The sequence below is a fragment of the Sphaerodactylus townsendi genome, linkage group LG04, assembly GCF_021028975.2.
Source record: "Sphaerodactylus townsendi isolate TG3544 linkage group LG04, MPM_Stown_v2.3, whole genome shotgun sequence".
NCBI classification, from domain to species: Eukaryota; Metazoa; Chordata; class Lepidosauria; order Squamata; family Sphaerodactylidae; genus Sphaerodactylus; species Sphaerodactylus townsendi.
Window position 1 is genome coordinate 110,768,208 of NC_059428.1, and position 26,530 is coordinate 110,794,737.

At 41.0% G+C, this 26,530-nt stretch overlaps 1 protein-coding gene across 1 annotated transcript in view; it reads left to right on the forward strand.

The window, feature by feature from the left end:
- The first annotated feature begins 4,722 nt into the window (after positions 1 to 4,722).
- UGGT2 (UDP-glucose glycoprotein glucosyltransferase 2) overlaps positions 4,723 to 26,530 on the forward strand; it is a 97,470-nt gene continuing 75,662 nt past the window's right edge. The window contains exons 1-9 of the mRNA XM_048494461.1: positions 4,723 to 4,911; positions 7,832 to 7,914; positions 9,496 to 9,626; positions 13,777 to 13,889; positions 17,850 to 18,024; positions 21,197 to 21,293; positions 21,780 to 21,852; positions 23,039 to 23,139; positions 25,979 to 26,078. Coding sequence (XP_048350418.1) covers positions 4,769 to 4,911; positions 7,832 to 7,914; positions 9,496 to 9,626; positions 13,777 to 13,889; positions 17,850 to 18,024; positions 21,197 to 21,293; positions 21,780 to 21,852; positions 23,039 to 23,139; positions 25,979 to 26,078 — 1,016 coding nt within the window. The 5' untranslated portion in view covers positions 4,723 to 4,768. The remainder of the gene's footprint in view (positions 4,912 to 7,831; positions 7,915 to 9,495; positions 9,627 to 13,776; positions 13,890 to 17,849; positions 18,025 to 21,196; positions 21,294 to 21,779; positions 21,853 to 23,038; positions 23,140 to 25,978; positions 26,079 to 26,530) is intronic.

Here is a 26,530-nt window from a genome sequence, read left to right on the forward strand (position 1 = left end):
ATGGAAACCACATGAATGAATTGTTTGAGATTTTCTGCTCCTTGGCTTCATCACTGACCAAAAGCCTGAGTACAACCAAGAAATCAGAAGGAAGTTGAGATTGGAAATGGCAGCCATGAAGGAGCTGGAACAGATGGTTAAGTGTTAGGATCTGTCACCAGTGAACAAGATCAAGATAATCCATACCAGTATATTTACTATGCATGGCTGTGAAAGTTGGACAGTGAAGAAAGTGGATTCCTTTGAAATGTGGAGGAGAGTTTTATGGATACTGTTAACCACCAAGAAGACAACACTTTACGTGTGTGTGTGTATAGACACCCACATGTACACACATAAACTCTCTTCCCAGTGTAAACAGAACTTACAGGGCCTATTTAATTATTTAATAAGAAGGAAAGATGAGGACAGAGTCATAAATCCATTTCTATTAGATATGCAATAGCTTACAGCAGCACTTTCTCCTTCATGTGTAGCAATTTTGAACATTGATTTTTAAAAGCCTTCTCCCTAGAGGATTATAATCAGTGCTGCATGTAAATCATAAAAATGGAAAATTGTACTGATCCAGATTAATTGAAGGGGACATAAAATATCAATCTGCATGATTGAAAAGTAATGTGAGTGTTCATCCTAATTATATTTTGTATAAATAATTGTAGAGAATATGAATGAATTTACACAGTTCATTTTATAGTCTAGAAAATAATTTGAAATTGCCTTCATTTTGAAAAAGGAAGATTACATGTAGACGCATCCCAGAGGGGTAACTGTGTTAGTATTTAAGGTGTCAGTTTGTTGTTTTTTATTGTAGTAGAGTAGACTAAATAATTTATAGTGCAGTCCTAAACAGAATTAAGCCTTTCTAAGCCCATTTACTTCAATGGATTTGGTTAGAATTGCGGCCTAAGCTTTCATAGGTCAAATACAATTTTATCAGTTGCATCTGATTAAATGGGCTCCGACTCACAAAAGCTTGTGTCATATTTGAGTGCCACTGAACTCTGGTGTGTATGTTTTGAATCTACACTTGGAAGATTCATGACATAACTAATTCTCTACCTCAAACTTTTCCCCACCCCCACCCCCACCCCCACCCCTGTAACCAGCCTCTTAAGTAGGATGCTCGGTTTGATTTCTATATTGAATTGATGAAGTGAGTAGTGATTCATTAAAACTCATATTTAAATCAATGTTGTTGGACTTTAAGGTGCCACTGTTGGTTAATCATTGATGATCTCTGTTTTCCCCTCCCCAGCAATTTATTTCAGGGGATTTGGGATCCCAATGGAATCATAGTCATGTGAATCAAGTGGCTGCAGCAAAGTGAGGGAATGGGAGCAATTTGCCTTTTGTGTCAGTGATGGAGCAAGAGGGAGAGATTTCATCCACCTCTCCTTCTCTTTTGCAGCTTCCTAATCTGCATAGTTGTTTGATGTGGCTACCACAACCATGGGAATAAACTTTCCTAGGGTTGCTGAAGGAAGGGGAATGCCAAGAACATTGTTATCCTTGTCCTATATCCAACTACGGTATTGTAAATTTCCTTAAGTTGTATTGTTATCATCATCAACTACGTAGCAAATTGTGCATTAAAAGGAACTGTAACTAAACACTTTACAGAATAGTTCTCTGTCTGATATGTTACTAAAAATGCCAAACATCAGCAGAGGATCAGCAAAGGTTATCTTTGAGGACCTTCAAAATAATTTTAAAACATACTTTCATAGAGGTGAAAGTCTTATTTGCACTTCCCATGCTGATAAAGCTTTACTTTTATTTCTCCTTATTGTAACTCTTCTCATTAAATATAGTGCATTCACTGTGATTTATACTAAGTGCTTGGACCTTATTAAGAAACCTTCATTAATCATGTCTTCGGAACACAGAAATAGCTCTAGCAATAAATTCTTATCCTTATGATTGTCTGTTGTGCAACCAGTTTTAAAGCTCTGGTTTAATTATATTATTCTGCCAAACTATCTTAACGATATAATCCATCAACCAGTTAAACTGGAGTACTTGGTTATTAGCTTAAATACACATATTCTAGTGTGGCTGAATCACTGCCCCCTCTCCCATCAAAGTGCACATACCTTTATTATGCTAAAAGATAAGAGGAAAAGATTCTGCCTGCAGTCCTGAAGAACTTCTGCCTGTAGCAGCAGACAACAAATCTAAATTGACCAGTGACCTGATAATATAGTTGTACTGTATATGTCTCATGGGATGGCAAATAAGCTAGGAGCAAGCAAATAGAGAGCAACAAACTTCAGTTAATTCCAGAAAAAAAGTATTCAATTTCTTCTCTTCCTATCTTCAGGTTGTAGTAACTATATTAAGTCATCATACAACATTCCCAAATACGTGTCTACCTTCACTGCTGCAACTTTTATTAGAGCACAATAGACAGTGTGAAGAAGTGATTTCTGGTGTGATATGATCAAAATCCATCTGCTTCTGCCTAATCTGTTAGTTTATTTTGTCTGTCCTGAATCTATCACCCACCAATTTTATTGGATGACCCCAAGTATTATGAGATGGTAGGAAAGGTGTCTTTATCTAGTCTCAATACCATGCATAACAAGAGGCATTATGGGATATTCAGAATACTGGAGTAGGCAGTGGAGACTCAGGTTTATATTCCCATGTGAGATCAGATGACATGTACCAAGACATACATCTGTGAATGTGGTACACTATCCAATTCATGCCCAAATTCATAGTAAAACAGGCCAAGTGTAAAGAAGTTTCCACTGTCTCTCAGTCCATTCTTACAAAGCCTGTTCACACCCAGCCTTAGAATACCTTAAATTAAGCAGTGACCCACAAACCAGCAAGAAGGGATTGGTGACTATGCCATCCTAAACTGAGTTACAGCCTTCTATGCCCATTGATTTCAACAAATTTAGAGGACTATTACTCTGCTTACGATTGCACTGTGGGTGCCAAGATGCTGTTATAGGTTTGGAAGGAACATTGAAATCTGGATAAACACCAGAAACAAACTTTTTTTTGCAGGTAATTTAACATCCAGACTGAAGAAGTGGCAAATCTGAAGGAGTTTAATAATATCTATTCAGTTGCCAGGACCCACTAAAGAACAAACACCCAAATTCTAGACACATAATTTCACTCAAGAGGTGAAGCAAGAGGGCAAAAAAAGAGAAAGGTCTGCATAAGAAAGAGTAAATTTATCAATCCTGAAATCTAATGACCTTTGATGCTGTGGTGAGTGGTCTGAGCAGCATATTATGCAAAAGGGAGGGGAAAGGGGTTTGAAGCTATACAGATGTGGAATTACAAGAGGGGAGGCAGCATAGGTGGTCTACAGTGCAGTCCTAAGAAGAGTTACTCCTGTCTAAGCCCATTCATTTCAATGGATTTAGATTAGAATAACTCTTCTTAAGAGTTACCCAAGTATCCTGGTTGTTCACAGAAGAAAGGAGACATGGTTGTTCACAGAAGAAAGGAGATATGGAGGGTTCAATGTGGGTTGGTATTTGGAGGTAGATTCTGTTGGAGTAAACTGGGGTGATTCAAATGTGAAGATGATTCTCTAGGCTTAAAAAATTCCCACCACAGAGAAAGCAGAAAAGAAAACACATGCTCTCTGCTTTGCTATTTTTCTAGCAACTTAGCATTTTTTTTACCTGCCAGAACATTCAGAGCTGCAGTCCCAAGTGGCGCAGTCCATCCTATCACCTCACTATTCGAGGTCTCTGCCATATTTCAATCAGAACTGAAGTAGGAAAAAGTGTTGCAAGGGGAAAGGGTTAAATTTTCCCCTCTATGCTGCAGCCTGAACAGAAATTCAGATGAGAACTATTAATTGATCTCCTAAGGTCCCATCTAGGTAAGACAAGAAATTAGGTGCATGTAGTAGAAAAAAAGAAAAGAGAATATACAGGGAAGACTGCAGGGATGGTGCGCAAGGAAGGAAAGAAGCATGGTTGCTTCTGGAGCGGGCAGGAAAAAATAGGCAGGGATTCAGGGATCCAAACGGAACAAGAAGAGAGGGGCAACTTGCTGGGGAAAAGATAACAATTAGTTAATAAGGCTTTGTGATTTCCTTGATTAAAAACATTAAACTGGTCATCAAAGACATCTGAAGTATGTCTTTTGACACAGAGACGCTACCCCACACCTGCTCAGGTTTTCATTGTATTGTACACAAGAAATAAAAGGGAGATAGTTCTGGCATCATTGCCACCAGGAAAGCCAAAAAGCAGCAGGGAAAATGGAGGGAAGCACAGGAGCGTCTCAACAGAAACCCCTTCCGCAAATGCAGAATAATGCTCTTTCGGTGCACTTTGAAGCTGTGCACAATAGCAAAATTCACTTGCCAACAATGGTGCAAGTGGACTGAAAGTGCATTATTCCGCATGTGAGGAAGGGGCCAGACTCCTCTTCCCAATCACTTGGATCATCCCCAACCAGCCTGCAACGCGCCCCGAAGACGCTCCGTTTCCCAGTTGTTTTCCTGCTGGATAAGTCTCGCCTACTTCCCCAGGCCACACCCCCTCCCCGCCTTCCATGTCCGACTTCAGAACGTGGAGAACTCCGCCGATGCACTCCAAGCCTTTCTTCTCCGTCACCGATTGGAGCCTTGCTTTGACCAATGGGGAGAGTTGTTCCGCGGGAGCCGGGAGGGAGCGAGCACAGCCATTGGCCGGTTGGCCGGGGGTGGGTGGAGCTCTGCTCTGCCTTTTGGCAATGCCTTTGCGTGGCAGTTTCTCCCGGGCATCTCCGGAGACGACAGGGGGTCATGGCGGTTCTCGCGCCTGTCCTCGTGGCTGGGATGCTGCTCCTGAGTGTGTCCCCACGCGGGATCCTGAGTTACCCGCGCAAGGTGGTGACCACTCGGCTGGCGGCGAAGTGGCCGGCGACCCCGCTACTTCTGGAGGCCAGGTGCGTGTGGGTGTGGACAAGATCCCTCTCTATAGCAGAGAGGAGGGACACCGCAGATGGATCCCTAGAAAGAAAGAGAGCGGTTACGCTACAAAGCCCAGCCCTGGGTGGGCTAAATAAGATTTTTTTTTTTGCATTGAATCTCGAAAGGAAGGCTGCAAATAACTGTCTCACTTTCTTCCTCGAAACACCATAATGAGACGCAAAGAATAAAGGCACACAGGAATATGTTGGTACTTTTTTTGCTTCCAAGAAGCAAGGAAGGGACCTGCCTTGCAAGAGCAGCAGACCTGATGTCCAGGAAGGGATTATGATGTTTCTTGTAAATGGTGGGGTTGACTGAGCACGGTGTAATCCTAAACAGTTACACCCTTCTAAGCATGGATTTAGAAGTATGTGACTCTGTTTGGGATTGCCTTGACAGTCAGGGAGTGGACAAAGAATGACCCCTTCTACCTCTAAGCCTCAGTGGGGGAAAGGACATGATGTAATTGGGCCTCAAAAGTAAAATGTTGCATCATCCCACACATGCATACATTTCCCTTTTGTTGGATGGTTTCCTTAGAATCAAGTTGAAGTTTAGGGAACCATCCATGGGTTTGGTCCAGAGTACTTGTAAAAACTTTACCGGGGGGGGGGGGTTGCTAGAGAAAATGGTTAGAAGAGGCAATCCAAGTCCCTGAACTTTGTTTATATCAGCCCTTTTGCCATACATTTAATCAGCTCACAATGTTGGGTGCTTATCTTGAATGAGAAGTTTCAGTCAAACAGGAGAACTCCGTGCTTATAGCATGTTTCTTACATGATCTATGACCATGTCTCCAGCAGCCCCATATGTTTTATTGTAGTGTCATGAGATATCAAAGCATGTTCTATACAATGTTGTCTTGTGTAAAGGTTACTCGACATAAAATTGTGCTGATCATCGCTGACACTGTAATCCTAAACAAAATTACTTAAGTCTGAAGTTGGATTCTAAACCCATTTGAATGGATGGACTTGGATTGAAATAACTCTTTACGATTGTACTGTTAATTGTACATGATCATCTGTATCAATGGCAAGATAGAACATTAGGGTTGTTGTACCTGTGACTTCAAAGTTTCTTATTAGCTTTTTTTGATGCAGGTGTATTTTCTGTCCTTTCTTACCCAGTGTCATGTTAAAGCTATTCTGACAATGTTGGCAAATGTAAGAACATGAACTGGTGTGACTAATGGGATTTTTTAAAAAAGCAATCGCTTGTGCTCAACCAGCAACTGTTCCAGTGGAGTTCAGTTTGGTATCCTGTTGCCCCTCCCACCACCCCCAAAATAGTTGCATTTGAATTCAAGCTATGTCTCAGCAATAAATAAGCCTGTCCTCAGTTCTTGTCTTCTGTGACTGTGCCATAAAAGTCTATAGTTAGGTTGAAGATGTTGCCTAGCTATTCATGTGGATTATGGAAGCTTTCATATTTCAAATGCTTTCATAAGAGGCAGGGAAAAATTAGTTGGATTGTGTGAGAGAATTACAGGTTTTTAAAGAAAAACACAGGCTCTGATTTAACCCACCTAGGAAATTGCAAAATAATTAAGTATTAACAAGAGGTTTCCCCAAATTAATGTTTAGGAGTATTACAAAATCAGTTAGGTAAAACACACATAGATCTCAGTATTGCTTATTACTTCAGTTTTTAAAAGATGCCACAGTTTTTCCTCAGTAATCTTTGTAACAAGTATTCAAAATATACCTTTCACCATCAATTTTGGCAGTGCTATATTTGTTCAAGAATGAGATGACCTCACTTGCTTTTTTCTTGTTCTTGGTTTTCATGTACGCATTTTACAATGCAGTCCTGCCTGCTGAGCTCATGGTCAATGGAGTTAATTTTATAAGGGTGAATGACTTTAGTAGACTTGTTAAATCCATCTCCAATCAGTTGCTGTCAAAGTGACTGATAACTTATTTCCAAATACATATGTGGATCCCCAGCCATTTAGAGCAGAAGTCTGTAGCAAGGCACCATAACACCCACTGATTCCTTTCCTTGCTGCCACCAAGTGCTTTTAAAGAGTGACTGGAGCTTTTGCCAAATAGGGCAACTGATTGACCACTAGAGATTTGATCATTTGTGCTTATTCTTAAAAATGCTTCAGTGGCAGCTGCCATCACAGCGTTAGTTTTATTCTTTCCTCTTTCCCAGTGTATTTTTAAAAAGGACTCCTCTCCTGTACATGGGCTTCCTCTGTGTGTGTATGTGTCTGGCTCTACTTCCCACACCAGACATTTTGTGGTCAATTCTATCTTCCATGGCAGACATTTTATGATTGCTTCCACCACCCCATGTCAGAATTCAAAAGGTGTGCACAAGGTCTGTTGTAGAACTACAGAAGGACCGTCTTCCTAAGTCACTTGGAGCCTAATAGTTTGAGGGCCTAATTACATGTTATGTTTAACCTAGGGACACTCCTGGGTGTGTTACGAAGTTCTCTGCTTCCAGTGCATGCCTAGGTCCAATTTGAACCAGCACTATATATCACACTGAGGGCTGTACATATACTAATGAGGTAACATTACATTTCCACAACTGGGCAAATAGCATTCATATGGGACCATTTCAAGCCAGGAAAATGACATGGGAAGGAAGGTCTCAGCCCCTTCTCTCAGTGCGGCTCAATCCAAATGAGACCCATGCATGCCTGAGAAGCATGGAATTTGAGAACACTCCTTTTCACCCAACCTGGAGAGAAAACTTATTGTGTGTTTCCTTTCTTTTTGAGCGGAGCTGCTATGTTAACATCACATTTTAAAACTGTACATTTCTGCTTTGAGGTATGTGGTAGAATGCAGTTCTATAACTTCTGAAGTTTTATTTCATCAAAAATATGTGTGTTAGAAACTCTTTCAATGAACTAATAATTATATACTTTTTTAACAGTGAATTCATTGCAGAAGAAAGTAATGAGCAATTCTGGCAGTTTTTGGAAACCGTGAAAGAATTATCAATATATAAAGAAGGAGGTAAGTGACTTAAATGCTTACTAGGTCTGTACTGGCAGATCTTTGCATATCTTTTATCTCATGATACTAATAGCTTCATTTAGCTGTCACAACAAACCCCTGTTCTTGATGGGCATGAACATAGTTCTTTGTGAACACGTGATGGTCTTCCTCCTCTCTTAGATGTAGAGCATGACTGAACCAAAAACCTTCTTCCAGAGACATAGTGTTTTGCTTTGTATAGTAACAGAACCAGCCATTTTATTGACAGGTTCTGTTACAATATCCATTTTATATGTTTAGGTAAACACTTTTGCTTTTCCTCCACATTGCCTTCATCCCACATCTCCCTAGTTATCAGAGATGTTTTCCTTTTAAAAATTTTGTATCAGGGTCAACATAGCCTTTGTAAAACACATTTTTCCCATCTTGTGTGTGGGATGTTCTCATTTTAATCTTTAGTCCCCAAGGACTTGCCCAGGTGTTCAGTCAGTATTGCAGCCATAATTGTTATTTGTGAAGGTAAATTATACACCTAGACTCTCAGTGGGAAAAGAGCTTGTTTTCTATTCTTTGTTTATCCATTCTTCTAGTACCACTTTCTGGGGTTTCTTTTTCTCTTACTCAACAAATAGCCAGCCAGCGTCCATTTTTCTTTGCTTTGGCTTCAGCAGAGCAGTTTGTATGTGCAGTGTTTCAAGCTTTTTGTCTTATACCATCTATCACTTCATAAAGCTATAAAACAGTCTATTATCACTGTCTGTTTTGTACTTGATTGGTTCTCTCAGCTTCTTGTTTAGGAAGAGGGGAGATTGGGAGCAGGGGAAAAGCATCTGCACTCCTAGAAAGAGTTCTGGCATTTTTTTTCCTTCCTATCATCTTGCAGCCAATTTTGCCCTCAACAGCTGCTTCAAATCCTTCCTGCCTTTCAGAAATGCTAGAGAGGTAACTAGTGCTGTCAGGGCTATCCCTGTATCTACTTGTGGCTTGTTCTCGAAGACCAAAGTACATGATATGTTTTTTAGCAAGATGGGTTTGGGTTCCCAATACCTGACTCACTTTCTCTGCAGCCAGATCAGTATTCCATGCAGATGCAGCTCCAGAATAGGGCAAACAACTCCCTCCGCCAGTCATTTTAGCTCAGGAAAATGTTGGGGGGGGGGGGGAGCTCCTCCTTCCCCCACACTGTAGTTCCACGATAAATTAAGCTCTCACCTTTTTTCAAATAGCAAACTGAGTACAGAGGAACCCCACCTGACTAACCAAATACGTGTCATGTTTGGTCCTGTGTTGTTTCCCTTCTAGAGTCCAATGCATTTTATAACGTTATCTTTATAATGTCTGGCTTTTAGGCAACCTGCCTTAGCAAAGCAACACTTCAGCATGTTTTGTATTTTAGTAATGTTTGTGTATTAGTACAATACTGCTCTGATGAGGTGTGTTTTATGCTTTATTGCAAACTTATTTTTACATTGGGTAACTGAAAATGCTGCACCTTTCTGTTTTCCTTATGTTTTTAGTATCCTTGCATAACCTTAATTTATTCATTTTTGTGGCCAAATATTAACATCTGCTTGTATTTCTTTTTGTACGTATATACAGTATCGGAACAGTCTTATTATGATTTAATCTTGAAGAAAGCTGGGCAGTTCCTGTCAAATGTACAGATTAACCTGCTGAAATTTTCTCTTGCTTTACGAGCGCATTCTCCAACTATTCAGATGTTTCAACAGGTGTGTAAACCTGGATGGTGTATGCTATGACTTTAGGAATGAAAGATACCTGTAGTATTTGGTTACTGTTCACAAACTACTTGGCAGTTGTTTGATGCATAACTATCTTAAAGACTGGCTAGTTGGTTTCTGTGCTGTGCTGTCTTCTTTTTATGCAGAAGCATGCAATATGTATGGCAGCTCACAAAACGTCTTGCCATAGTATGGGGAAAAATCTGTTGCTTGAGCATATTTTACAGCTACAGCTTGCTCTGAGGAGACAACCAATTTCACAATTTAAAGTAGGCTCCTGTTGCACTTGTTTGGTAAATGTCTACAGCCTTTAGTAAGGCTAAACACAAAGAGATCGGTTTGATTTGCATCCATGTGGTCTGATAGTGTGATAATAACAATAAAAAGGTGCCATCAAGTTGTAGCTGACTTACACCAAGTATTCATAGGGTTTTCAAGGCAAGAGATGAGCAAAAGTGGTCTGTTATTGCTGTCCTTTGGTTAGCAACCTTGGTCTTCCTTGGTGGTCTCCCATCCAAGTACTAACCATGATGTGACGGAGTGGTTAAGAGCAGCAGGCTCTAATCTAGTGAAGTGGGTTTGCTTCCCCTGTTCCTCCACAAGAAGCCTGCTGGGTGACCTTGGGTTAGTCACAGTTCTCTAAGAATTCTCTTAGCCCGACCAACCTCACAAGATGTCTGTTGTGGGGAGAGGAAGGGAAGCCGATTGTCAGCCTCTTTGAGGCCCTTTCTGCACGGGCACTGAGTGGGGGTAATTTATGCCGATGCACCCCCGCCCCCGGGACCGTTCACACAGACGGTGCTGGTAGGGGCGCAGGGGAAGGCACAGCCTTCACACAGGCTGCGCCTCCCCCGACCAGCTTACCTTCTCCTGCTGGCTCCCATCGCGCTGTGGAGGCCAGGGGATACGCCCCCTGGTCAGAGCGATGGCTCTGGAGACCTGGCCTCCACAGTGCTACGGGAGCCAGCAGGAGAAGGTAAGCCGGTCGGGGGAGGCGGGAGGGAAATGCCGCCTTCCAGTTGCTGCCGTTGACACGGCAGCAGCTGGAAGGCGCCCCTTTTGGAAAACCTCGCTTGTTGAGCGAGGTTCAAAAGGGGTGTTTCCATACTGCCTGGGCATCACGAGCCTGCTGTGCAAACGCCTCCCCAGGGACGGCGTTTTTGCTGTCCCTGGGACGCTCTATTCCACTCTTGAAAACATCATTATGTATTTACCATCAAGTGGAGGAAGAACAACCACATTTCTGGTTTTAGGACTGTATTTTTTAGGAGGAGTTCTGTGGAACGATGCAGGCACATCAGGGGTAGGAATTCAAGATTTGTCAAGAATTCAAGCCTGTCTATCTGCCCAAGTGACGACATTATATTTTGTCCCCTATCCTATTCCTGAGGAGAGGGGATTCTCTGTCCTTAAGAAACAAAATTTCAGGGAACTGAATGGGAGGGGAAAATGCTTGGATATATATTACTGTTCGTTGGCTGATTTAAAAGTATACCCTAACCTACCCTTCAGATTTAGGATGGTTTTTGGGAACTTTTTAAAAAGACACCTTTGTGTCTTTCTGTATATGAATTTCTATATATAATACTATAATAGACCTGTAAAACACTGCTGTAGATGTTAGTAAGTATTCTACAAAATTACTTGCACAACTGCTAGCAGGAATGATCATATATTATTATAATCTATTCAGTAGCAGTTCTCAGGAGCATAAAACAACATCGTGAGATTTCCTTGTTTCATGCAACAGCTCTTCTAAGAGCAGATGTATGAACATGGAGAAGAGCTCATGGGTTTGGAGCTGAAGAACTGTGACTGGAACAGGCTCTTCTTTCTTCTTTACCCCCCACAGCCCTGAGGACTGTTGAAAAGTTACTCTTGAGAGTCAAGGGAGGTTCTGCAGTTTGGAAATGAGTCAGCTGAAATTACCACTGTCCTTGGTTATTCTTCCACAAATGGAAGAGTGTAGGGAGTGATTTTTGCTAGTTACCTATTCTTGGTACAAGCCTTCATGCTGCATCCCACTGTGGTCTCAAAGATTAACCACCAGGAGCAGCTTTTTAGGAGGCAAGGGGGCTACAGAAGGAAGAAGGAGAGATCCATTCTGTGGTCTTGTTCTGTTGATGTCCTTTCAATCTAACCTAATGTCTTTAAAAGTTTAGCCTTGGACTTAGTGGTCTTCAAGGGGTATCCTTGGATCAGCTTCTCTTTTCATGCACCCTTGTGCAAAGTAGCTGATTACATAAAGTAAATATGTCAGTCCATAAATATAGAAATGTAAATATGAGACTGCTTCTCTTGCTTGGAATATTCTCCATTTTCCTGCACTTATCTTTCTCGCCTAATTCCTCCAGAGGCTATGCCTTTCTTTTAGTTTATGAATAGTTGTTACTAGTCAGAGATGGAAAGCAAATAAAATTGCAGTGGCTCATCCAGCTTCTCAGGAAGAATTATGCCACAAAACTGTTTTGATATGGAAATATCTGGTGGGTAAAAGTGCTGTCAAATCACAGCTGACTTATGGCGACCCAATAGGGTTTTCAAGGCAAGAGACAGGCAGAGGTGGTTTGCCATTGTCAGCCTCCATATGGACTGAGACAGTTCTGAGAGAACTGTGACTGGCCCAAGGTCACCCAGCAGTGGAGAAGTGAGGAATCAAACCAGTTCTCCTGATTAGAGTCCCCCACTCTTAACCACTGTACCATGCTGGCTTCAAGAAGATGTCTACATTACATTAATGCTAGTTCTGGAATTCAGGCAGATCTTAATGAGCATGGATTGCAGAAGGGGTTTATTTGTACCCAGGTCAATTGACATTGTTACCCCAATGGTCATTTAGCAGTGGAGGGTTATACTCTGTAGTACGCTTTCATGCAAGTCCAACAACGCATTTTGCACTGTGACCAACCACTTTTTTTTTTATTTACAAAATTTGTATCCTGCCTTCCTGACCTAAAGGCCTTCTTTCTCGGGTATTCACAGATTTACTGTCTCTGAGTTTCACTTTGGTTACCATAGTTAGCAGCTAGTAAATCCTACCACAGTTCTGTTTTGACAGTATTCTCCAAGGCTGAATTGTTACTGTAACTGGGGGTCTCGACTGGGGTTGAGGAATGCACATGGATGAAAAGCTAACAGCCCAATTCGGGAGGAGGGGATCGAATTGGCGTAGGGCTGCACCAGCACATTTGCCCACCTTTCTGGTTCAAGTGGCACTTACACCAGCAACGAGGACAGATAGAGAGGTGGGCAGGTGCCTTCGTGTTCCATGAAGCCTGATTCGAAAGAGTCTGTGCCCACAAAGCTATGCTGACCCAAAGTCACGTGCCAGCATGTCTGAGGGCAGGCTGGGGGTATTCCCCGGTGTAAAGCTGACCTTACTCAGCTTCCACCAAGTTGTCTGTCAAGGAATGCCCCCAGCACAGGAGTTGGATGACATAAATCCATTTTGCCCTAAAGAGGGCTCTCAGACGGCCGGGAGTTTCTCAGTTTTCATTGCCTCCCCATGCCACCTGGAAGTCCCCAGGAGGCGGTACTGTCCCCGGCCACTGCGGTCTCTGGATTGGGCTGTAAGTGGAGGAGCAGTGGCGTAGGAGGTTAAGAGCTCGTGTATCTAATCTGGAGGAACCGGGTTTGATTCCCAGCTCTGCCGCCTGAGCTGCGGAGGCTTATCTGGGGAATTCAGATTAGCCTGTACACTCCCACACACGCCAGCTGGGTGACCTTGGGCTAGTCACAGCTTCTCAGATCTCTCTCAGCCCCACTTACCTCACAGGGTGTTTGTAGTGAGGGGGAAGGGCAAGGAGATTGTAAGCCCCTTTGAGTCTCCTGCAGGAGAGAAAGGGGGGATATAAATCCAAACTCTTCTCTTCTAAGTCAAAAAAGTGGAAGCTAAAAACCAAGTGTCTGGTAATGGCTGGAATCCTGAGAAGGCTTTTACGTTGCAGTTCCAAATAGATAAAACTGGTTGTCACTTTTAGGATTTTAATCACTTCGTTATTTTCTCCTCACATACTCACCACTGAGATGCACAATGTGATAGCAGCTGATGAGTTATTTTAATCAAAGGAAGGCACGTTACTCTTAGGATGCAGTGCAATTAAGTCAGCCAGGTTGAGTGTAATTGTTGAAATATTAGATTGCAGCTGATGAGCCTCCACCAAAAGGCTGCCGTGCGTTTGTGGTTATCCATGGGAAGAGCACCTGTAAGGCTAATGAAATTAAGAAGCTTCTGACGAAGGCTGCTGCAAGGTAAATGTAATGAGCTTTGTTGATTGATCTATTTTTATTAGACAAAAAGTGATACTGCAGTGAGGATGCTTTATATATCTTGGAAGGACACTCATATCTCAAATGCCAGTAAAGGTACTCTGATGTCTGACACATGTATGTTTGTTTGCATCAAGGAGGAAACCTTTTGTGTAATGTGGCAGCACGTATTACTCACATGTGACATTTTGAAATTTTTAATATTGATATAAGATTTTATATCCCAGCCATGTGTTTCTGGATCGATGTGGTCTTCCTGTCCATTCTGTGGTCTTCAACTGCAACTGCTGCTAAGCATCCTGGAGTTGCATTTCTTCATAAGGAATTATTGGAGACCTCGACCTTTCTAATATATCCTTGCATTTAAGCCCACAAAGTATCAATCCACTTAACTGCACTCATGGAAAGAAAGATCCAACTTTTGTATAGCTGTTGGTTTCCTTGGAGACAGTCCTTGCCTATCCTTCATGGCAGGGAGACTGGCTATTTACAGGAATCTTTCTGTCCCCCGTCTCTTCACATGCTGCTGCTGCTGCCACCATTTCTGTCTAGTCAGATGGATTCCTTTGACACCCAATAGTTGGTGCTCTCCAGGCTCATCTGTATATGTCAGTTTCTTCTGGGAATATCTTAAACAGTGTCTTCCTCTATCCACCCCCACTTGCAGAGATTATTAATGAAGAAGAAAACTGGTACCCATAAAGTTTTCCCAGATGGCTTTTTCCAATAAGAAAACAGCAGAGAAGGGGGATATAAAGCATCTGTTCCTGCACCCCCACATCATTTTCCTCCTTGATAAGGCAATCATTGCATCTGTATTAGCAAACAAAAAGTACATTCTTTAAAATATCTGCAGAAGAAGTGATTGTGTGTACTTAGGATTGCCTGGTCCCCCTTAGTTACTGGCAGGGAATGGGGGGTAGGGGTGCCAGATGCAGTATGGGAAATTCCTGGAGATTTGGGGATGGAGTCTGGGAAGACAGGGCCCTCAGTGCGGTACAATGCCATAGATTCCACCCTCCAAAACATCAGTTTTCTCCAGTGGAACTGATCTCTAATCTGAAGCTGTAATTCTGAAGGATCCCCAGGTTCCCCCTGAAGGCTGGCATCCCTAGGTGTAGCTGAACCTTTGGCTTCTGCAAAGGAGAGTAGAGCTTCATTATGGAGCTATGTGGGTTGCCTTCTCACAGCAATTTATTCTTTGAATAAGATTAGGTTTTTTTGGGGGGGAGCAATTAAAAATTCATGGGATGACTTAAATATTGTTTTAGCAGAACATTAAGCAAGTGCTGGACAAACAAAATAGTGAAGGAGATGAATTTTCCTTGCTTCCTTGTTTTTTTCTTTCCCCAAAGAAACTTCAAAGCATCCAAGCAAGATGAAATGTTCACTGATCTCTTATCAGCTGAGGCATCCCCTTATGAGACACCTTTCTTTTAGTTTATGAATAGTGGTTCTCTGCATGCTTCAACTTTGATGTAGACATTTACCTTAACAGAACTTCACCTTTGCTGGGTTCAGCATGCTTTCTGAACATTGACAGCAAGGATCAACCTACCTGTGATGTTGGGGATTCTTGATTGGATTTCTCAATGTGTTACTGAGCCATCAAAAGCTACCACTTCAGGGGGCCCAACTGAGATAGGGGTCATGACACTGAGAAAGGTGAGCATGACAGGTAGAGCTAAAAAAGGAACCTTAGCAATGAAGCAGCCAGTGAAAGCAGTGCTCTGAATCCACCAGTTAGTTTCCACTGGTGGAATTAGCAATTGACAAGTTGGGTAGAGGAAATTTTAAGACTGAGAGAAGGTTAGGTTTTGAGGCCTAGTTTAACAGAAATACTAATACTTCTCTCAAAAATGTGTTTTTCAAAAAATTTTTGTTCTTATCCACTTTTTAGAAAGAAATCATCTTGTGCATCATGGGATTTTTCCCAAGTTTGGGGTGGGTTTGCACTTGGAACCAGGCTATGTCCCCTTAAGCCCAGTCTATATTCTTCTTTCCTGGTAGAAACCTGGTGCTATGGTGGTAGGCAGGAAATTAAAATTGCGACAAGAGGGGCAAATCCTGTGTGGGGTGGGGGCTAGCCCTCCATAATACCTACCACAATGAGTCTTCCTGTTTGGTTTCTTTCTCTTCCCCCCCAGACACAGGGTTGCTGTCATGCCCAGTAGAGAATAAAGACAGATCTACTGATCATGTCTTCCTAGGGGTTGAGGGAGTTATAGTTCCCCTATATATAAAGACAGCCTCCTGGTACTAAGCTTTGTATATATTTAAAAACTATACTAATTTAAAGGGTAGATTGGGGTGGAGGTGTTGGTTAAAGCTGAATTATTGTTTCTAGCAATTGTGGTCTTTGCTGGGGTTCCCCCATTGGAATGCTTACATTTCTGACCATTGCCAAAAACAAATTAATCTGAACTCGTTTTTTAAAAAATGGCTGGGTGTTCTCCATGACAAGTATCAGGGATCAGATGTCTTATTTCACCTGTTTGGATTCCCACACTACAAATAGTGCTCAGTTCTGTCCAGTATCTACTACTGTGGGACCAGAAGGACGCCTAACGTGCCTGGAATGGCTAGATTACTTTGGATGAGCTCCAGGAGCTCTCAGGAAAAATGATTCCAAATTTCCTTAGAGAGTCAGTGTTGGTGTAGTGGTAAAGAGCGGTGGAGTATTATCTAATTCCCCACTTCTCCACATGAGCTGTGGACTCTTATTTGGTGAACTGGATTTATTTCCCAACTACTAAACATGAAGTCAGATGAGTGACCTTGGGTTAGTTTTAGTTCTCTTAGAACTCTCTTAGTCCCACCTACCTCACAAGGTGTCTGTTGTGGGAAGAGGAAAGAAAGGAGTTTGTAAGTCATTTTGAGATTTTACAGGAGAGAAAGGTGGGGCATAAATCCAAACTCATCTTTTCTTCTTTGGCTGCCACAATGCTTGGCCGGAAACCCTGGGTGCCACTTTCAAATGAGTCCTATGTATCCTTTCTTCCTTTTTTCCCCTACGGCCTATGGACATCCTGCAAACAGAATCCCAAACAAAAATTCAGAGATTAAACCAAACACTCTGCATAAAATGATTATATAGTCATTAAATATTTGTATTGGACAAATCGCTATTGCTTCTACAATGAACAGTTTATTAGGCCTTCATAACAGAGGACTAAGTTCCACTGAGATCAGGTAGGCGTACTTCTGAATGAATATGAAAACCATTGAATTGCACGCTTTCCACTGTTTTCTTCTATGGCTTCCAATGTGAGCTGTACTGAAGACTCATTTCTCGGCTTTCTCCTGAGGAGCTCATTGGTGCTCTGATTGGGACATCACTCTGACAGGGGGAAAACTGTTTGGCTCCTCTTTGAGAGTTCAAGTCTCAGGACTTGCAGGGTGTGGTGAATAGTCCTGCTGTTCTCTGAGACTTGAAAACAAAGATTTGAGGCCTATGATTAAATTGTATTGCCATCTGAAACAGTTGCCCCCTTTTGAGCTCATTTATTTCAATTGATTTAGAAGGCGGTAACTCCATTTGGGATTGCACTGGGAGTTAACTGAAGCTTGAATTGTTCATGTACTTGTTACTGGTTGCATTAAAATTCAGAGCAATAACTATATTAAATAAGAGGTCTGCTTGTTACTGGACAAGAACAATATAGTATCTTTTAGTTCCTTTTGCTTGCATCTGTGTAGCTTTTATTCCTACCTTGATAAAATTGCCCTGTGATGAATGCCAAATCTCATCTTTAGTCTGAAACCAGCGCTCAGCTCTTTTTTGCAACCAGGTACAGTAATTGTGATGTTCTTTCCTTGTCTTTAAATGTTTTTTCAATTGTTCGGTGACCAGTAAATGGAGTAAAGCCTCTTTTTCTTTCTGCCATGCTCATTCAAGTATCATTTGTTCTTAGCCGAAAAATTATTTGTTCTTAATCCAAGGCCCAAGCCGTATCTGTTCAAAGGAGATCATAAATTCCCGACGCTCAGTGCAGCTGGCCCAGTAGTGATTCTTTATGCTGAAATGGGTACAAAAGACTTTGCCACGTTTCACAAAGTTTTGTCTGAAAAAGCACAAAAGGGAGAAATCGTTTACATTCTCCGACATTTTATCCAGGTAGGTGTGCTTGGGAAGTGATGGAATTATTTTTCATTGAAATTTAAGTTTCTCTAAAGTTTTTTTTCTTATTTTTCCAGTATTCCTCATTGTTGTATATCGTATTCTCTTCTTTATCCCCCCCCCCCCCCACAAGGTTTTATTCCCCTGTGGAATAAAAGGGGTATTCCTGATCTAGGGCATCTGCATTGGCACTAACTATGATTAATGGTAACCAGTGGTTTGTTTTGGCTGTAATTAGACTTGGGAGGAGTTTAGTATGCTCCCATTATGAATAAACATGATGATCCCTGAAGTCTGTACAAGTCACTGCCAGCTCAGGACAACTCTATGAATTATTGACCTCCAAAACATCCTATCGTGAACAGCTTTGCTGGGGTATTGCACACTGAGGGCAGAAGCTTCCTTGATTGAGTGGATCCATCTCATGTTGGGTCTTCCTCTTCTCCTACTGCCTTCAACCTTTCCTAGCATTATTCTCTTTTCTTGCCTTCTCATAATGTGTCCACAGTATGATTGCCTCAGGTTAATCACTTTGGTGTCTAGGGACAGTTCCGGCTTGATGTAATGCAAACTAATGCTACCTAAAGCAAACCTCTGTAGGAAATGAGGTGCTTGTGAAGAGGGCACACTGATTTGTGGCCTTTCCCCCGCCTCTTATACATGCTTAATAGGCTCGGTAAGGTTGACAACTATGGCTTGCCAAATTCCTGGCTATTTGAGGGCTGTGCCTGGGGAGGGGGGTTCAGTAGGGATATAATTCCACAGAGTCCACCATCCAAAGCAGCCATTAGCGCAGAAGGAGTGGATCTCTATAGTCTGGGCATTGATTCCCTGAAATCCAAGGTTTATTGTACTGTATTCTATCACTCCACCCAGCAAAGTTTGAAGCTTTTCTCCAGCCAAAGGAGGCTCAAAGAGCCACTTAATAAACGAGGAGAAGGTTTCAAATGTTGCTGAACAGAACAGTAAGATCCAGTCAGTTATATTTGTGCCAAGTCTACACGGGCAAGAGAAATGGCAGACATTCTTGCTGCCTGTATTATCAAAAAGTACATGCTTGGCATTAGAGTGTAGACATCCAGAAATATGCACTAAGTTTCCATGACAACAGGTCTCTAGCTAATACCCTTATGGTAATGAGAGCCAGGTTAAGTGAACGTTGCAGGAAGGGGGGCATCTAATTATGTTCAAAGCTATTAAGTGCATTAAATTCATTAATTTTACTTTTTAAAAAAAGCTTCAAGCATCCACCAGCATCTTTTGAGCAATGAAGCTGTACTACCTGTTGCAGACACAGTTTGCACTTACTGGTTTAAAACATTACCCATGTTCCTACTTAAAATGAATTATTTGTATCCATGGCATTGAATCCCAAAACAGAAAAGCCAAACTGGTTGCGAGCTGGTGCTAGTTTTTTGTTGAAAGGTTTGTAGATTGGTCATAAAAACTTTTGAGTGGTACAGCCCATATAAAGAGTACACAAGGATAAGTAACTCAAACACAATGGCTCTGAAAACAGAATGGTCAGATTCTGTATTAATCTGTTACAATTACCTGTAACAATAAAATTTTAGCATAAATCCTTTGCGCTTGAGAATGTAGCTTTCTTTAAAATATTACAACATTATCCCTTTCCCAGAATAGAATCTCCCAGGTGAAATAAACATTTTTCTAACACTTATTTTATTTCACTTTCAAGATAACATTAATTCACACAAGTATAGATAAGTACCTCTTACATTGTGTGAGACCATTGGCTCAACTAGGTCAATGTTACTATTTTCGTTCCATCATTCTGCCAAGGAGCCCAGGGCAATCTACATGTCTTCCCATGTTACGTCCTCATGGTAACCTGTTTGCTATACTGAGGGAGAATGGCTGTCCCAAGCTCTTTCAGTGACCTTCATGGCAGGGTGGGAATTTGAACATAGGCCTTGCCCCTTCTGCATCATTCATTTATACCATTGTACTGCACTCACTCTGTACACTGTTCACTCTGGCAACATGTCTCCAGCATCTCAGTTGGAGGGCCTTCCACAGCCCTGTGCTCTGCTCCCAAAGAGCCTTTTAAATGGAGAGACTGGTAGTTTAACCTGAAACCTTATTGAGGCATTCCTAAGCACTGGGAAGCAAGCTCATGGAGCTAAGTGGGACTTACTTCTGAGTAAGCATGTTTGGGAGTGCAGTATCAATGTTCAAAGCATGTGTTCTTTCAATGAAGTTAAATGGGTCCTTCAACAAGCATACCTCTTTTTTCCCAAACCTATCATGAAAGGAGACTTTTCTTTTACTGTTTGTTCTGCTTTCTTATTAAACTTTTTCTCCAAACTGTAAATGTAGAAATGGGGTGGGGGGAATTTTTAATCAAAGCAAAATCTGAATAAACTATCCCCCATTATTTCCCCTGTTTTCCCCGTCTCTCTGAACTGATGTAAACTAAAGAGGAGTGTACATTTGTTGAAACAGTGACATCTATTCCTGTGTTTGGAATCACTGCTGTTCCCAAACAACATGCAGTATAGTGGCTGTCAGGTGACTCTTGGAACTCATAGTGTAGCTGTGTATCCTGCTACTACCCAGTACCCTTGGATTGCGCAACTCTTCCTTCTCTTTGGCCAAGTAACTTAAAGAAGACCTGGCCTACTATTTAGAGGAGCCGTTGTTCTCTGTAACATCTACATAACCTACCCCAGAAGAAAACATGTGTGATTTCTAGGGTTGTTAGCTCTTGTCTGGGAAATACCTGGAGTTTTTGCGGGTGGAGCCTTGGGAGAGTGGAGTTTGGGGAGGGGAAGAACCTCAGCAGGGTTAAATGGTATAGAGTACGCCCTCCAAAGCAGCCATTTTCTCTAGGGGACCTGCTCTTGAACACCTAGATATCAATTGTAATAATGGGAGATCTCCAGGTGTCACCTGGGGGTTGGCAATGCTATTGATTTTCTTTCCATTCCACCTACAATTCTACACTCACTTTTCAGTCTTAAGAGCAAATGGGATGAGGTAAATCCAATTTTAAATCTAAGGTATGATTTATTTGCTAATTCTAATAGCCCAGTCTTTTGCATGTTTACTAGAAGTCGAACTGATTACACTGGGACTTATTTTGAAGTTGAATTGTGTAAATTTTGGAAATGATGGTTCCTAAAAACTCTTGTGTTTTCTTGACTAGAAACCCAGCTCCGAAAAGATGTATTTGTCTGGGTATGGTGTGGAACTTGCAATAAAGAGCACAGAATACAAAGCAGTGGATGACTCTCAGGCTAAAGGTACATATTTTTCCCTTCCTGTTTGTGGTGTTATTGGAGACATTATTATCAGAAAATATTTGGCAGTGTCTAGAATGCTGAAGACAGTAATCTTCTGCATGGCCACATTGAAGTTAATGGAAAATATCTTGGTGGGTCAGTAATTCACCCAGTATTTGTTTTTCTGACACACACGGTTGGTTGTGATTGCATTTTGTAGGATATGGCAAAGGTAGCCATGGGCAATGAGAATCAATACGGAAATGTACTTCTGTATTTTTTTTGTAGATGGATGCCTTTATGGAATGGAAAATATATTTTCTCTAACACTATATACCAAGCTCGATCTACTTTTTTGTCATCTATTTTGAAGACAGTCTAGTATTTTTTGTCATTTTAGAAAATATAAGTTAGAGTATTCAACAAGAAATCAAATGTCATTTTAATAACTTTGGAAAGCCAATATATTCTGAGATTTGTGGGTTTTTTTGTACATGCCATGTTTAGCTACAAATAACGTAACAGAGGAAGAAGACAACAAAGAAAACGATGTCCGGGGATTTCTCTTTGACACATTAAAGTGAGTTAATTTGAATCTTATTCCCATGTACTTGAGTTTATAAACTGTTCTTCTGATGCTTAAAGAAAACCATTGGGTGGGATCCAGCAAAGGAAAGAAGGAAAACGTAGACTTCTGGTGGAATAGCGTTTCACTCTGGTTGAGCCTCTGAGTAGTCCCAGTCTATACATTGCTGATTGGAGTTATTTTTGCCAGCTGCAGAGCAAGTTTTTCTTAGGTCTTGCCTCCTCAGATATGGGGGACCTTAAATTTGAACAAGTGGACTAGAAGGGTCTGGATTTGAGACACACTAGTTCTGAAAAATTCAGAATCAGCAGAGTGGGCCACTGAGCTCTTGGAAACAGCCTCCTTCTTTGTTTTTCTTCTCGTTTTTCTTTTTTAACTTTTCCTTTTTTAACTTTTATTTTCTTGTAATCTTTTGTTGATTTTTTAAAGGGAAATGTAAATACTAGTTCTCCTTGCCCAATTAATAGCACCAGTTGTACTATAAAGCCTGTTTATCCCAATAATTACTGGCACAGTGTCTTGCACAAGCGGAAATGCCAGTTGGGATACAGTAAGTGTAACATAATGCAAGCTGCCAGCAAAATACTTGAGTATGGTTCTACTTGTGCAAGTGGTTTAGTGCATGCAGAGGTCTTCTACTACAGTCTACCTAGTGGTTTTGAAATCGTTAAATTAATTTGCATTAGTTCATTTCAATGGCTTGAGGTAAGAACACAGCTGCCTTATACTGAATGGGTCCCTGAGGGTCAATGTTGTCTACTCAGACTGGCAGCTGCTGTTCAGAGTCTCAGGTAGAGGTCTTTTATATCACCGCTTTACCTGTAACTGGAGATGCTGAGGATTGAACCTGGGACCTTTGACATGCAAAGCCAAGGTTCTTCTATCAAACCACAGCACCTCCTTGACAATAGGATTGCTGTTGTCTGTCTTAATTTTCAAAGATTAGGCTTCTGGTGAATTATGGCAGCAAGTAGATTTTTAATAGAACATACATTTAAAAAATACCAACATTTTATTTTCTGTAAATATTGTTGAAATTGCGTTTCACAGACAACACATAAGTATGCAGGTATCCAAAAGTTGCCCACCACTGGCTTAGGGAAAGCACTAAAGGTGGCATTTGTAATATCTGATTTTGTAATCTCTGATAGGGGCTACTTTTTCCCATTTAATAATCTAGGCAGAACTATCCAGACCTCAAAGATAATCTGACAGAACTGAGAACATACTTGGTTGAAAGTGCTAATGATGCAGAACCTTTGAAGGTCTGGGAACTACAAGGTAATTCACTTTTATCCTGGTTATGTGTCTTCTAGTTGTGATACAAGGGAAGCATACATGAAAATAAGTGGTAACAGCAGTGAAATCTATGCAGCTACAGTCCTTGAATGAAGCAAGGTTTAGAAAATGGGAAGCCCTTACCTCATCAGGCTCCAAATTAGCCATTGTGTTTAGAATCTGTAACATTTCCTTTGCCTCATTGCTTCAGAAGCTTCTTCCTGAAGTGAATTTTTATGTAACAATTGTATTGAATTAATCTCTGAGTAACAATTTGCTACTTTACTCAAATACTGTACCCACCCCCAGGGGGTATTAATTAAACATGTCTAATCTCTCTTCTCTCTTGTAAAAGTCCAGTACAATTTACACATGTAATAACAATGGGATGTTTGGCCTTTTCAAACCTCTCTATATCATTGGCACACAGCTGCCATTTTGGGTGACATTCATGCATTTAGTTAGCCCTAAAATGACCTGTTTTTAGAACCTGTTGCTTTCTTTAAGCTGTTCAGGATATCTAAAGACTAAGATCAATGCATGATCAGACTGGAACTATCATTTCCTGACACTGCAGGTAGAAAAAAACACTCAAGCCAAACAATATCGTTCTCTTCTGTGACTTTTTGTAATCAAAATGTTGTTGATTTTACTGGTGAATTTGTGATGCTGCATCAGATTTAAAAAATGAATTTTAAATGCTCTTTAGGTGGAAAAGAAAAGATCTGAAATTTTTCTCTTATGATGACCTGCAGGAGGATATTCTGTTGCTGAGTCACTGTAATACAATTTATCTTTACTGTTTCTATTAATGTGGCACAGGAGTAGGCCATGAAGTGTTATCATTGTAAAATAAAAGCCATAATATTGCTTAAAAAGCTATTTCCTCACACAGACGATATGTTGAGGATAAGGGAAATTGACCGTGAAGCTTGCAGAAGATTAGGCTCCCCCATCCCCAGTAATATTAAGAAGACTGCATCATAGCATTTCTTCCTTTAAGCATTATGGGTAACTGTTTCTGATATTCCTTACATTAGAGATGGGAGATCTTTTGTGGCTAAAGAAACGGAAATATAGAAAACATAATATTAAAGATTCCTAGACTCATTGGCTTCAATCCAGTTAGAGTTAATCAGAACAAATTAGAGCCTAGTTGTATGCCCGCTAGTCCCTTCTTCAAGCTTCACATGTCCTCTGTCACATGATCCCAGGACACGTGGGGCCTAAGGAAGGGGAAAACAAGGGCCCTCACCATGATTATCTCCACTCAGAAAACAGCACAGGAGAGAAGACTCAAGCCCTTCCCCTCTTAACTCTGCACCTTGATGAACATGTGAATCTGAGTTGGGTCAGGGAACCCCTGACCCAGCGCATGTCACATATAGCTAGGCCCTAAATTGCAATGCTATCTAGGTGAAATTATCTATCCCTGACCCCTGCTGAGTAGTTCTCATTAGTCCTGCTTAGGATTCTTGTCTTAAAAGTTAACTTCAATTGGGCTTAGTTATGAAGACTGCACATATATTTTCATTAGTTTGCTGCAAGCCTCCTAGAATGTGTGTGAAATAAGTGAAATATAATTTTTATAATCTTAATCAAGAACCAATTGAGGCTTTTACTATTTGAGGGTAGTTACAATTAAGGCTATGTCTATTCCTGCATTAAAAATGAAATTCTGTCTCAAGGCAATTCAGATTATCTGCTAAAAACAAAAAGATGAATTCTGTAACCTGTATTTACAGATTAAATTTCATCCAAGGAGCTCAAGTTAACACTCTAACCACTGTAGATCACAACTCTCTTAAATGTTTGTCACATTTTTTGTCATTTATTGTGCCATTTCCTAGTCATGAGATAGGACCAGGAATGGAAATGTCAAAACCTTTTCCTTGGACCTGTTGAAATTTTGTTCAGCAGCCCTGATGGCCTCTGAGATTTCACCAGACTACACAGCCTTTTGCAAGTATATGTCTGTAACTGTAGGAACTAGGGCTTGGATTTAAAAAGCTGATACTCCCAGGAAGCAGAATTCTGTGATTGTTCTGCACTTCTATGGAATTGCAATGTAAAAAGAATTACGATCGTAATGCACACATGTGGGATTTGAATGTCTGAAAATGTCAAGAGAGACAAGGGAGGGCAATACCCACATTTCCTCACAGTTTGACATCTTTGGTCAAGTCTAGAGACCATGGTTTGCAGAATAGTGGATAAACTGTAGCTTTGTGCCTTTCCTCTTTTACACCAGCCTGTAGCCTTCCTGTATGTTACTGTTAATCACAAGTCATACAGTGATTTCCTGCGTCATCCAAACTGGCAAACTATGTTCAGCATTTGCCCTCCAAACCAGCATCAGTTTCTGTCATATAACAGAGGACTGAGAAATGCAGAGAGAGCTATGTGGACTTGAGGGGGAAACCCCCCCCCCCCCCAACTCCACAGCTTATATGATTATCCAGATCAAACTTGTGCAAGCAGACATTTCAAAACAAATTAATAATCCGCTAGGGCTACAGTATGATGAAATAGCTTTTATCATAACTATTTATCTGGCTTGCATTTATAAGATGTATTTGTACTATTATCTTAGGTAATGCTAACTATTCTGAAACTATATTTATGTTGATTCCTCTAATATCGACATAATATTCCAAATCCTTTACATGGCTAAGAAATCCAAAGTAGGTGGTAAGGCTGCATTCTGTTTTCTCTCTCCACAGTTATTTCTGCCATCCATAACCATGGTTCAGACTGACATTAGAACTTGCCTAACCATGGTTAATACAATTGGGATTCACTATCAACCAGGTTCTTCAGAGATGTTTTATTGTTTTTACAGATATTAGTCTTCAAGCAGCATCTCAGATCCTCTCTGTCCCTGTTCACAAAGCATTAAAAGTAATGAAGGATATTTCACAGAATTTCCCTATCAAGGCCAGGTATGATAATCCTATTGGTTTTGATAAATTCATGAATATTTTTGAATATTTAAGTAGCTCAGTAGTCCACATATACTTATGTTAGGTATTTGTAGCCTTAAAAGGAAATAGAAACAACTTTTGAATACCTTTCCACTTACCTAAGTGATGAGCCAGGATATTGTAGAGATTAAAGGATCAGACTAGGATCTGGGAAACTGATATTCAAATCCCCACTCTCCTATGGAAGTTTGCTGGGTGACCCTGGGCCAGTTACACACTCTCAGCCTAACCTATCTCACAGGGCTGTTGTGAGGAGAGGATAATGATATAAGCCCCTTTGGGTCTTCTTGGAGAGAAAGGCAAAGTATAAATAAAGTAAATAAATGGTTCCTGCTTGTCTCGTGTGATGGAGCAGGTGGCTATTCAGGAGTCAGGCTTAGTATAGGCAAGGGCATCCAGGGACTGGTATC